Genomic DNA, 12,622 nt, shown 5'->3' on the forward strand with positions numbered 1-12,622 from the left:
TTTAAGAATCTTAAGATATTCGTGCTGGAAAACAAATGTGGCATAAACATCAGATCCTCAAGAACACGAGCGCTCGACTCTTACAAGCGGATCGGAGTTCAGTAAGCCGAGCGAGGGCTTTGTTCATGTTTACAGAAATGCAGTTTCAGGGCTGCGGGGAGAATCTGTGTGTGTGTGTGTGTGTGTGTGTGTGTGTGTGAAACACTCTCTCATTCTGCTTTAATCGTCGGGATCAAGTATCCGCTCACAGTTTCCTTCAGCGTGATGAACACGACAGACAGTGGAATGTGATCATGTGATCCATGTTGAGTTATTAAGACAAGAGTAATAAACATTCAGACCTTCAGACTGTGTGTGTGTGAGTGTGTTGGGCGAGAGATCCAGACAGTGATCAGGACGGGACTTTTACACACATTTCCGATGGATAAACAAACACAAGCGGAATGATTTGTTTATCGTCTGGAGAGAGTGAGTCGGTTTCTGATTACAGTCAGAATTCCTTTGATTTCAGTTCAGCTCCTTGAAGCACTAAATAATGCTGATGTCAGTGTGTGTGTGTGTGTGTGTGTGAGCAGGATGGATTCTGATTGGCTGTCAGTGTTTTCATCGTTCAACGATCGCTCTGAAAGTGATTTCAGTGATGAAGTTTCTCTGTGTCGTTATAGTTGTTCAGCGTAAACTCCGCCCCAAAGCCGATTCTAGAGATTTCATTGGTCCTGCCAGTACCAGTGCTGATTGGCTACTCAATCCCGAGCCAATCCGAAACCTCAACCAGTGAACACAGGAGATGCATTGAACTGGTTTGGGGGGGAATCACTCAACTTACCCAAAAAAAATATGACTGATCCAGTTCCTTCTTTCCTCATTCCTGAGAGGGGCGGTTCTGACACACACACACACACACACACACACACACACACGATGATGATGGTGATGAAGACTGCCATTGTTTCAGAGATTCCACAGAGACAAAGACGCTCTTCAAACATGTGATTCTCTTCTCGTCTCTGGTAATTACACGTTCATGTGAAAACAAGACTGTCTCCTACACATCATAACGACAGGATTTACAGTAATTATATAAATAAAACCGCTACTATTATGAATGCATAATTGGCCCTGTGCGGCTCGTACACAAACAGAGCCTGATATAGAAACACATGACAGCTCAGCTCGTTCTCTGGATCTCACACACAACCGGCTCATCGTGCGGCTGAACGTACAGAACCTGTGAGGTCATGATGACATCATCACACGAACACATAAAGCTGACCTTTGGGGTCACGACAAGGTCATGATAGTGTTATTCCTGACATGAGAAGCTTTTACAGAAGGATGAGCAGATAAAGACTGTCCTGGACGTGATCGAAGCTCCTGTTACTCCTCTCACACTGAAGACCTGAGGCGACGACACCGCTTAACTGTCGGTCACAGCGACTCTACACGCTTACACTGTTACAGAAGATTATGTTTCAAGTAAATGCTGTTCTTTTGAACTCTCTATTCATCAAAGAATCCTGAAAAATGAAATGCATGACGGTTTCCACAAAGATATTAACTGTTCAACATTGATTATAATGTGTCAAATCATCATATTAGACTAGAGTGATTTCTGAAGGATCATGTGACACTGAAGACTGGAGTAATGATGCTGAAAATTCAGCTTTGATCACAGGAATAAATTACACTTACTGTATATTCACATAGACAACAGTTGATTTACACTGTATTATTACATGGCTTGGTTGAATTCTAATGTAGAGTGCGGTGTGTTATTTCTTGATAACAGACGCTGCTGAGTATAACACACCGTTGCCATGATAAACAGAGCGTTGCTATGGACGCAGGATTCTAACCGTAGAGACGGAACGGACTATTTTCTTTAGCGGAAGCAATACAATCGCTTTTAAATCAATAAACTCCTTTTTAAATCAATATTTTGTGTCAAATTATTGATTTATTTGGTGGGTAGCCATGTAATAAGCGGGATAATGTAGAGCGAGGCGGTTATTATAGCGAATAAAACCCCTTCAGGATTCAAGATCCCTCCGCGCGGGGTGTCAACCGCCTCGCTCTACATTATCCCTTACAAAATATTTTGTGATTTTTACTGTATTTTTAATTAAATAAATTCAACTTTGATCACAGGAATTAACTAATAATTAACTTAATTTTTTTTTCATCTAGTTTACTATATACTCGCATAGAAAACAGCTGATTTACACTGGAATAATATATAATAATTCACAATTTTGTACTGTATTCTCAAATAAATGCAGCCTTGAGCAGAAGAGAATATATCTATAGATAGAGAATTTCCTCTTCAGTTTATCATGCAAACTGCTTTTGGTATTTTATATTGATGTGTATCATGATGATGATTTTGACCTAAAATGGTAATGCTGAAGTAGTGAGGAGGAACACACACCGCAGACGACACACAACACATACCTTTTATTTAGGAAAACACTTAATAAACAGATTTACAGACATATATATATATATATATATATATATATATATAGTTGGAGCCCTTTTACAGCAGAAAACAGTGAAAACAGCAGCGGGTCTCTGAGGACTCGGTGTTCCATGTTTGTGTGCAGGCCACTTCCTGTAGAGCTACTTCCTGTTTGAACAGATGATGTCATTGTGCTGGAGACACTGCCAGCCGAGTCACTAATTAGTCTGCATTCCTTGTTCTAATTATTGATTATTCATGCTGCTTTAATAAGCGTATAAAACACCTAAACATTCTTAAATCAGGACACATTTAGTTCAGCAGCAAAATGACCTCGGATATTAAGTCGGGTTTAAAATGATTACAATTATAAGTGAGTTCATGCTTAAAACAAACAAAAAATAATAATAATTGGGTCAAAAATAAATCTAAAATAAATAACTGCCGATTGAGTCCGAAAAATCACCTTATTTCAAAGGCAAAACTATTTGCCCGATATTTGTTCTTGTTTTAAGCAGAAACTCACTTAATTTTAATAATTAAGACTTATCTTCAGTCATTTTGTGTCTCCAGTAAATATATCTAGATTTAAGAATGTTTATATATTCGTGCTGGAAAATAAGGATACAATATTGAGGAAGAAGCTCATTTGCGGTTCAGACTACATGTGAGATTCCTAACACGACGTCTAAACAGAAATTTGAATATTGGCTAATTTTACCCAGTAGTTTGTGCAAACCTAAAAGTGATGTCAGCGAGATTGAGCATTTCCTTTTCAGTTTATCATGCAAATTACTTGTTTTGGTATTTTGTATTGATGTGTATCATGATGACCTAAAATGGTAATGCTGAAGCAGTGAGGAGGAACACACACCGCAGACGACACATAACACAGACCTTTTATTTAGGAAAATACTTCATAAATAGATTTACACAACAGTTGTGGTATAGTTCCTTCATATAGTAGTGGCAGCTCATACATGACGTGTGTGTGACTGTGGGTTGTGTCATGTGTGTGTGTCTGGAAAGCAGAAGGTCCGTGACTCAGGCTGATAGGAGGAAGCTCCTTTCAGTATCGCGTCAAACACAACTCTATTAATATCCGTGGTGATGATGTGCGCTTCCCTCGACCGGGATCTCCCGTCTATCTTTATCCTCGCTCATGATATACACACCAGGGTCGAACTTATTCCAGGCTGGAAAATCTAAAAAAAGACCAAACAAACATTGCGGTTTGTGTGTGTTTATGTGTGCGGAGCTAAACTCGCTCGCCAGTCAAACACGGCTCAGGGTGACTGAGGTTGAGTAAATCATCAACGCCAGGATAGGAAACTGAGCTCAACAACAGGAAAGTGGTGCAGGTGTTCCAGTGAAACGCTTCCTCTGTCCGATGACATTCCTTCGGCTAATGCACAACATGCTCTAGATCTCTCTGTCCAGTGCATCTAGTGTTTGCACCATGTTTTGCATCGGTCAAGGGCGGTTTTGCAATATGCAAACATATCACAGGTACATTTACTCCAATACTCACAAATCACAGTCAATAAAGTGCATGCAATATACATCAGAAAGTGTAGTGTTGCTGCCGACTCGTGCTGTTTGAGTCGTGCAAGAGCTTCTTCAGGGTTCATGTTTACACAGTGTGTTCAGTTCACTTACCTAAAAAAATTGAGTAAACCCGTTGCCTTAAGATTATTAAGTAAAACTTAAAAAAATTAAGTTATGTGATTTGTGATACTTAATTTTATCGATTAAGCATGAAGATTACTTAATAATTTTAAGGAAACGGCTTTCCTCCATTTTTTTAAGTCAGCTCAACTAATCACTTTTTACAGTGAATGTTTCGTGCATTTATGATGGTGCATTTCACATTGAATCTGTTCCTGATCACCCACGCATCCCATACTGAAACCCGGGGTCATGCATGCGGCGCTAGTCAGGTGAGAACGCTCTGGTTTCTTTTCCTTCTTTCGTCTTTAGACTCTTAAGCTTTGATGCCTCTTTTGAACCTGTGCCTCTTTGAGTGACAGAGCTTTAACGTGACGGCCAACGCCAGCGCCATTCCCAGTACAAGCACCACAATCACGCTAATCCACAACACTTTCCCGTCGGCGGACTCGCAGTGCTCCGGCTTCACGGCGCTCACGCTGATCTCCACGCTCTCCGAGTCTCGGGAATACCAGCACGTCGCTCCGGAGAGATCCGGCACCGTGAGTCTCTCCTGCCGGAGAAGCGTGAGGAGGTGCGGGTTCATGCAACAGCTCAACGGGTTCGATCCCACGTATAAAGTTCGGAGCGTTTCTTGCAGCATTACTTCATGAAGCGTTACCAAACTGTTGTTTTGCAGGTTTAATGACTCGAGGGAGGAATCCCCGCTCCATAGGGAGACTCCCGTGAGCCGGTTCACCGACAAATCCAAGGATTTTAGATTCTGGAAAAGAGTGAAGTCAATTGTTAGGGATTGAAGTTGGTTTCCCTTTAGAGAGAGATGGGAAAGAGACGCCTCCAGACCGGAGAACGACGACGGGATGATGTCAACGCCGGGATTCTGGGATAAATCCAGGATTAGCAACGGGCTTCCCTGGAACGATCCCGGTGGAACCGTAAACAACCCGTTTTCCGAAAGGTACAGATACCTTAGAGTCGGGATTGAGGAAAGTTGGACGCAGCCGAAACTCGGATTTCCCGAAGGAGAACAAATGCTGAGCTGGTTCTGCTGAAGATGAAGGCTTCGGATGTTGGGAAGCCTGAGGAAAATCCCAGCATCTAACGTTTGGAAAGCGTTTCCCTCGAGGTGGAGCTCGTGTAACGCGGCCAGCGCGTTCAGCCCGAAGGAAAGGTTCTGGAGATTGTTGGAGCTGATGTCTAGTGTCTCCAGAGAGTTCAGACCGTCGTCCACAGTGAAGCTGTCTAAACAGTTGTTGCTGATGTTCAGGGTTTCCAGCGCACTCATACTGGTGAAGAACGAGGGAGGAACCGCTTTCAGCTGGTTGAAGCTCAAGTCCAAGTAAAGCAAGCTGGGAAAATCCTGGTGCCTCTTACTGAAGCACAATGAAAGAGGTTTATCAGGATCAGTCAATAGATATCCACCGTCCTTCAGGTTCTCCAGCTCTTCTAATGGACCGGAGCAATTTACACTCCTCAGGAGATTCCTAGACAAGTCCAGGTAAATGAGCTTGTTCCTTTGGGGAAGGACGGGGAAGTAGAGGATTTTGTTTTCTCTCAAGTCCAGATACTGAAGCTCGAACTCCTGATCCGATTCGTCGGCCTGGAAGTTGGTCAAGCTGTTTTTGCTCAAGTTCAGCGTTCTGAGCTGAATGAGGTTGAAGTCCGTAATGCACGAGATGGAGTTCATAGACAAATCGAGATTGGAGAGTTCCGTCAAGGACTCGAACGCTCCTTCTTCGATCTCTATGATCACGTTGTTGTGTAAGTCGATGTTCTTTAAAGCTTGAGATCCGTTGAATGTGGATCGGCCTATCTTAGTGATGCTGTTCCCATCCAAAGAGAGGTTGGTGAGAACCGGGGCGTCGTTCAGGAAGAAGTCGCTCATGTCCGTGAACAACCCGTTTCCGGATAGATCCAGTCGGCGCACAGATGCGAGCGTCCCGACGTGTGTTTTCAGAGACGCGTAGAGATCCAGGGAGTTTTCCGACAGATCCAGCTCCTCCAGAAGCCTCATGTCTTGGAAGAGTCCCGGCTGGATGAACTGGATCTTGTTTCTGTGAAGGTTGAGATGTCGGATGGTGGAGGAGGGCGGCAGGTCTCGGTCCGTGAGGTTCTGGAGGAGGTTTCGGGACAGATCGAGCCGGTGGATGGTGTCCGGGATTTGCTTCGGGATCCGTCTAAGGTTCAGATTGCTGCAGTCGAGGTCCTCCTGGAGCTGGAGAAGAAACAGTGCTATTAGTCAACATCAGCCAGGGTTTCTTCATAGGGGTGCCTCACATTTATTTGTGTAAAGTTTGTAACACACTTTGGTTAAAGTTCCTCAATGGTTGTGTAAAACCTCTCTACCTCCTCAAAAACAGCTCTTTTCACAGCGACCCGTTTCAGTGCATGTCTCTTTAAATGATAATGAGGCGCATGTCTCTTTAAATGATAATAAGGTGCATGTCTCTTTAAATGATAATGAGGTGCATGTCTCTTTAAATGATAATGAGCAACTGCCCCCCCTCCCCCTCCCCCTTTCCGTGGGGTGTCAACACAAGACATGTAAAGTGATGCCTTGGCGGACAGTATACAAACGGCTAAGGGCGGAAATATGCTAATACAGGAAATATGCTAATTCGGGACAGTCTGTCAGTGTTGTGGGCGGAGCATGAGCATTATGACATCACATTGCTCAGAAAATCCAAATGTTTCGACTTTTTGAGGATTAAATGGTGAATGGATTTTTTTCATCGTACGCTGGTTGTGTCCATACACTGCAAACACACATTTATATGCAACACCATATAAAAGTGAATTTTGCATCCGATGACCCCTTTAAAAATGACATCAGTTTGTGCCTTATAGGCGATAGTGATCTCACACATAGCAGAATATTTTAGTCCAGAGACGTGACGCATATATAACAAATACATGCATGCAGTTTAGACACAGCTTTAATCGCCTTTTTGATTATTCATGAGAGCTACAGCTCCGCCCCTGGTCAACAACACACTGCAAAACAATGCTATTCGTACTTAGTATTTTTGTCTAGTTTCCAGTCCAAATATCTAAAAATTCTTAAATCAAAATGCATTTACTAAACGAGTAAAATGCCATAACATATCATGTCTTGTTTTCTGGGGAAATAAATCAAAATTAAGAGAGTTGTTGCTTAAAGAAAGTGTAAGAAAAAATAATGTGGACATCGAAGATCTAAAACATTCTACAATCAGTGACCATTTGCTCAGGATGTGATCAACCCAAATGGTGACTTCCTTCATCTCTATGGTAATCAAGCCATTTTGGGGATGAGCTCATCCTAAAATATATATTAGAGTGGAAGCAGACTACAGTTTCTTACAAAAGCAACATTTTATGAAAAAATATCTTAATTCAAACAGAAACAAAATATTTTTTCTTACCCCACTGGTAGATCATTTTACTTGTTTTAAGCAACAACTCTCTTATAATATCTTATGGCATTCTCGTACTCTATAAACGCATCCTGATTTAAGAATTTTTAGATATTTCTGGAAACAAGACAAAAATACTAAGTAAGAAAAGCATTTTTTTGCAGTGTGATCCACCACAGGTTAACATGCATGACATCATCCCGCTGTTTCCTGGAATATTCCGACACAATGGAGCAGTTTTCCTGCGTGCCGTCAGACTGAAGCTCATCACTCGGGCAGGTGCAGGAGTTTCCCTCGGCACCGGGACTAACCCAGATCTCCGGCAGAGGTCAGCGAGAGGATGGACACATGATGGATGTGTTTCATCCCACACACACTTCCTCACTGATGTCCAATCACAGACTTCCTGAACTCATCCTGAACTCTCGGACCTGGCATGATCAGTTCATCAGAAGTGACTGGACGCATCTCCATAACATGACTCATCTGGTCTTTGCTAACAAGAGTTGCACTATAGTGCATTTATGTAAGTGAGGAGAGCAAAATTGTATAAAGTGTGACATAATACCCAATAACTCTTCATACAGTGACAACCAGTGAAAAGATGATCCAGACACTTTGAGCTGATCATGTTTTGCTGAAGTGTGTTTTCTTTAATTGCTAATGCTCTTTTTACACACAGACTGAACAAAATGAAGCATTGCTTGGTGATTGGTTGAGCTAAACTGGTATTATCTAATTGTGTAGTTAAATTTAACAGCTGACAGATAATTCAACATAATTCATGTGTGAGACAGTCTAACAGAAGGACGGACAAAACCAGTCAAATATCAACTGAGTTCTGCTCATATTTTATTACCATTTTCTAAACTATAGCGAATAAACTGATAATGTGAGAAATGTTGAAGGAGCCTCTACATTTCGGTTTGACTGTGTGTTAATTAAAGCTGAAGCGTTCTCTAAACCCTGAGTAACGAGTCTCCAGTTGTCATGTAGAGCTGTATCATGATTATAGATTTAATGAGAATGCTCTTCCTCAGTGTTTCTGTCTCGTTTTCCAGCACAAATATCTAAAGATTCTTAAATCAAGACACATTTACTGAAACAATATGACTGAAGATCTTATTTGTGAAAAATGAATCAAAATGAAGTGAGTTTATGCTTAAAACATTAAGAACTAATATCTAATCATTAAGAACTAATATCTGGAGTCTGAAGAATCATCTCGATTTCCCTTTGAATGAAGTTTATTTTTCTGACTCTACTGGCAGATATATTATATATAAGCATAAAGTAACTTTAACTTGTCCAGTAAAAGGTTGAGTAATTTCTACTTTTAACTAAAAACAAAATCCCTTTTCCCTTTGAATTAAGACAATTGTTCACACTTTACAATAAGGTTCATTAGTTAACATTAATACATGTATTTACTAACATGAGCAATACATTTATTACTGTATCTGTTCATCTTTGTTAACATTAGTTAATACAAATACGGCTGTTCATGTTAATGTTCACAAATACAACCTTTGATTTTAATAATGTATTAGTAAATGTTCAAATTAATATTAACTAAGATTAATAAATGCTGTAGAAGTATTGTGCACTCTTAGTTAGGGTAGTTAACTAATGAACATTATTGTAAAGTGTTACCAGATATTTGTTACATTTTTAAGCACAAACTCGCTTCATTTTGATGCATTTTTTCAGAATGCAAGACTATCCGCTTAATTTAAGTATGCTTTGATATTTGTACTGGAAAACTAAGTTAGAAACTCATTCTCTGCTGTGCAAGACTCCACCGCTCAGACTCTGCAGAAGACGCGTCTATCCAAGCTAAAGTTAGTCCATTTATTCTATTTGAGACTAACAATTGAGATCTCACTTCAGATCAAATTCAGTCAGTTACTGACACACACACACACACACCTGATCAGATTCAGTCAGAGTTACTGACACACACACACACACACACACACACACCTGATCAGTTTCAGTCAGAGTTACTGAGAGATGATGAAACGCAGACGGTGTGACACTCACCTCTCGACAGGCCGACGCTTCCGCTGGACGTCTGAAGGCCGAGACCGGCTGGACCACGAGCATCAGTATCCAGAGACACGGACCCATGATGCTGCACACACACACACACACACACACACACACAGATGAAGCAGAGCATGAGACACAGCCATGACGTCACACTGAGCCAGGGCACGTCACAGCTTCTGTTTTTAGCTCAGATGTGGAAACATGTGTCACCGTCTCTAACATGATCTAGTTGAACAGAAACACCCACATGTTGAGAAATATAATAATCATCGTTTCCACATTGTGTTCAATATATATCAGAGAATGACGTTTCAGAACGAGTGATTACTCATCCTGCGCCAATCAAAGACGAGAAGAACCGCAAGATCGGAAACAAAACATTAGTCTCAAGCCAACTCAGCTTTATTTCTATAGTAGAGACTCAACAACACTTCAAACTAGTCAGATCTAAAGCTGTGTAGAGATCCTCGGCTGTGGAGTTCAGCGTCGGCTCTACAGTGCAGTGTGTGTTCTTACTCCAGCGCACACCTGAACACTGTTAATCAAGACACGTTTACTGGAGAAGCAGAATGACTGAATATTGAGTCCTGTTTCCTGAAAGATTTATCAAAATTAATAGAGTTTGTCCTTAAAAACAGAAGAAATATCTGCCAATGGTGTCAGAAACATAAACTTAATTCAAAAGAGTAAACAAGATTATTCTTCTGAGCTCTTCGGCAGATTTCTGCTCTGTTTTAAACACAAACTCGACTCGTACGGTTCTCAGTAATAAGGCTCGAGGAAGAACATGTTTTTGCAGTGTAATATCATCATTCAGTCCAATAACGTCAGTCATGAAACATCAGCTGTAGTGTGGTCATGTGTCAGCGCCGCTTCCTCAGGAGTGTGTTGCCTCAGGAGTGTAGTGTGTGTGTTACCCCAGTGGTGTGTGTTACCCCAGTGGTGTGTGTTACCCCAGTAGTGTGTGTTACTGAAGTAGTGTGTGTTACTGAAGTAGTGTGTGTTACTGAAGTAGTGTGATAGCTCAATATGACTGAACCTGAGTGTATTACCTCAGTAGTGTGTGTTACCTTAGTAGTGCATGTTACCTCAGTAGTGTTACCCCAGTAGTGTGTGTTACTCAAGTAGTGTGTGTTACCTCAGTAGTGTTACCTCAGAAGTGTATGTTACCCAGGTAGTGTGAGTTACCTCAGTAGTGTGTGTTACCTTAGTAGTGCATGTTACCTCAGTAGTGTGTGTTACTTCAGAAGTGTTACCTTAGTAATGTGTTACCTTAGTAGTGCATGTTACCTCAGTAGTGTTACTCAGTAGTGCATGTTACCTCAGTAGTGTTACTCAGTAGTGCATGTTACCTCAGTAGTGTGTGTGTGTGTGTGTGTGTTTTAACTCAACAGTGTGTTATCTCAGTAGTATATTTTCTCAGTATTAGTGTGTGTGTAAGCTCAATATTAGTGTGTTACCTCAGTAGTGTGTTTGCTCAGTATTAGTGTGTGTGTGTGTGTGTGTAAGCTCAATATTAGTGTGTTACCTCAGTAGTGTGTTTGCTCAGTATTAGTGTGTGTGTGTGTAAGATCATATATGAGTGTGTTACCTCAGTAGTGTGTTTGCTCAGTATTAGTGTGTGTGTGTGTGTGTGTAAGATCATATATGAGTGTGTTACCTCAGTAGTGTGCTTCTCCAGTGCTGTCCTCTCTCATGCTGCTCTCCTCAGTCTGGCTGAAGCTCAGGACTCTCTCTCTCTCTCTCTCTGCTCGATACACATCCTGTGAGAAGAATATCCTGCAAAAAATACTCACTTGTTTTTTCCTTCATGCTTGGGATTGGTCAAATCTGACCGACCTCTCCCTCCCTCCCTCCCTCTCTCTCCCTCTCTCTCTCCCTCCCTCCCTCCCTCTCTCTCTCTCTCTCTCTCCCTCTCTCCCTCCCTCCCTCTCTCTCTCTCTCTCTCTTCCTAAATCTCGTCAAACGCGGTTAGTAGCTGTGCTGTGAGTGTGTAGTAAATGAACATGCCCCTCACTCGAACACGTTTAGCTTCCACAGCCTCCTCATGACATGTTATCGTCATGTAAGCAGCGAGTGTGTGTGTGTGTGTGTGTGTGTGTTTGAGTAATGCGCTGTTTCTGTTCAGATTCAGATTTGCAGGTTTGGAAGAATTTACGCGATAGTCGTTTATTTCAGTTTATTTCTATTTTGATCGCATTCATTTATAATTATAATATTTTTTCACTTTATTGTCTTTTTATTTAGAGCTGCTTTACAGCAGAATTTGAATAGCTCATATTTGATTGTTTTTGCATCATTGATTCTGTTATTTTCCTGAAGCTGCTTTGAAACTGTATAAATAAAGCTGAATCCCAAGTTAACGTCGTTTAAAATAAACCTGTTGAGTAGTTAAAGCAAATCGCTGCGTCACTGTGTGTGTGTGTGTGTGTGAGAGTGTTTGTGTCTCATATGACCGCGTGTTCCCACGGCATCTTCAGGGATTCCCGGGATTCATTCAGGATTCCCGCGGGAAAACTCTTGCCCTTTCCTCAAGCCCTTAGCTTTTGGTTTTTATTTCAGTTTTTCCCGTAAAGTTCTTCCTCTGTCGAGTCAAAGCAGGAAACAGAAACTTTTAAATAAATTGTTTAAGTGAGCTAATGCAAAAAATAAAAACCCCACAAAAAAAAACACGACTTGACATGTTTATAATAAGCAGGTGTGTGTATAATAATACACTAAATATAACAATAACACACCCATTGTCAACAGAACACGGATAAAAATAGTAAATGATTCGCTAGCAAGAGAAAAAGATAAATGAGAAAGATAGGAGGAGAAAGCGCATTAACTGTGTGTTTGTCGGGTCGCGCCACTCGCTGACAGTGAACGCGCTTCTCAAGATCTTTATTGTCATCTGTAGGCCTACTTTAGTACAATTACAATTATTATTTTGTCCATTCTGTGATATTTCCTTTTTCCTAGCTGTTTAGGCTAACTTTTTTAAGGAAATGTATGCGATCTGGCTCTTCTTCATCTGTTTCTCTTCACAGGATAAGGATAATATAAC

At 41.2% G+C, this 12,622-nt stretch overlaps 1 protein-coding gene across 1 annotated transcript; it reads right to left on the reverse strand.

The window, feature by feature from the left end:
* Positions 1 to 3,345: 3,345 nt before the first annotated feature.
* On the reverse strand, positions 3,346 to 11,375 carry lrrc32 (leucine rich repeat containing 32). Its single transcript, XM_084105382.1, has 3 exons — positions 11,234 to 11,375; positions 9,565 to 9,655; positions 3,346 to 6,341 (listed from the first exon to the last, which is right to left on the reverse strand). Exons 2-3 carry the CDS (start codon positions 9,649 to 9,651, stop codon positions 4,443 to 4,445), a joined length of 1,986 nt encoding a protein of 661 aa, XP_083961508.1. The 5' UTR covers positions 9,652 to 9,655; positions 11,234 to 11,375; the 3' UTR covers positions 3,346 to 4,442.
* Between the last annotated feature and the right edge of the window lie 1,247 nt (positions 11,376 to 12,622).

Source organism: Abramis brama (genome assembly GCF_963993115.1).
Source record: "Abramis brama genome assembly, chromosome: 25".
Classification (NCBI taxonomy): Eukaryota; Metazoa; Chordata; class Actinopteri; order Cypriniformes; family Leuciscidae; genus Abramis; species Abramis brama.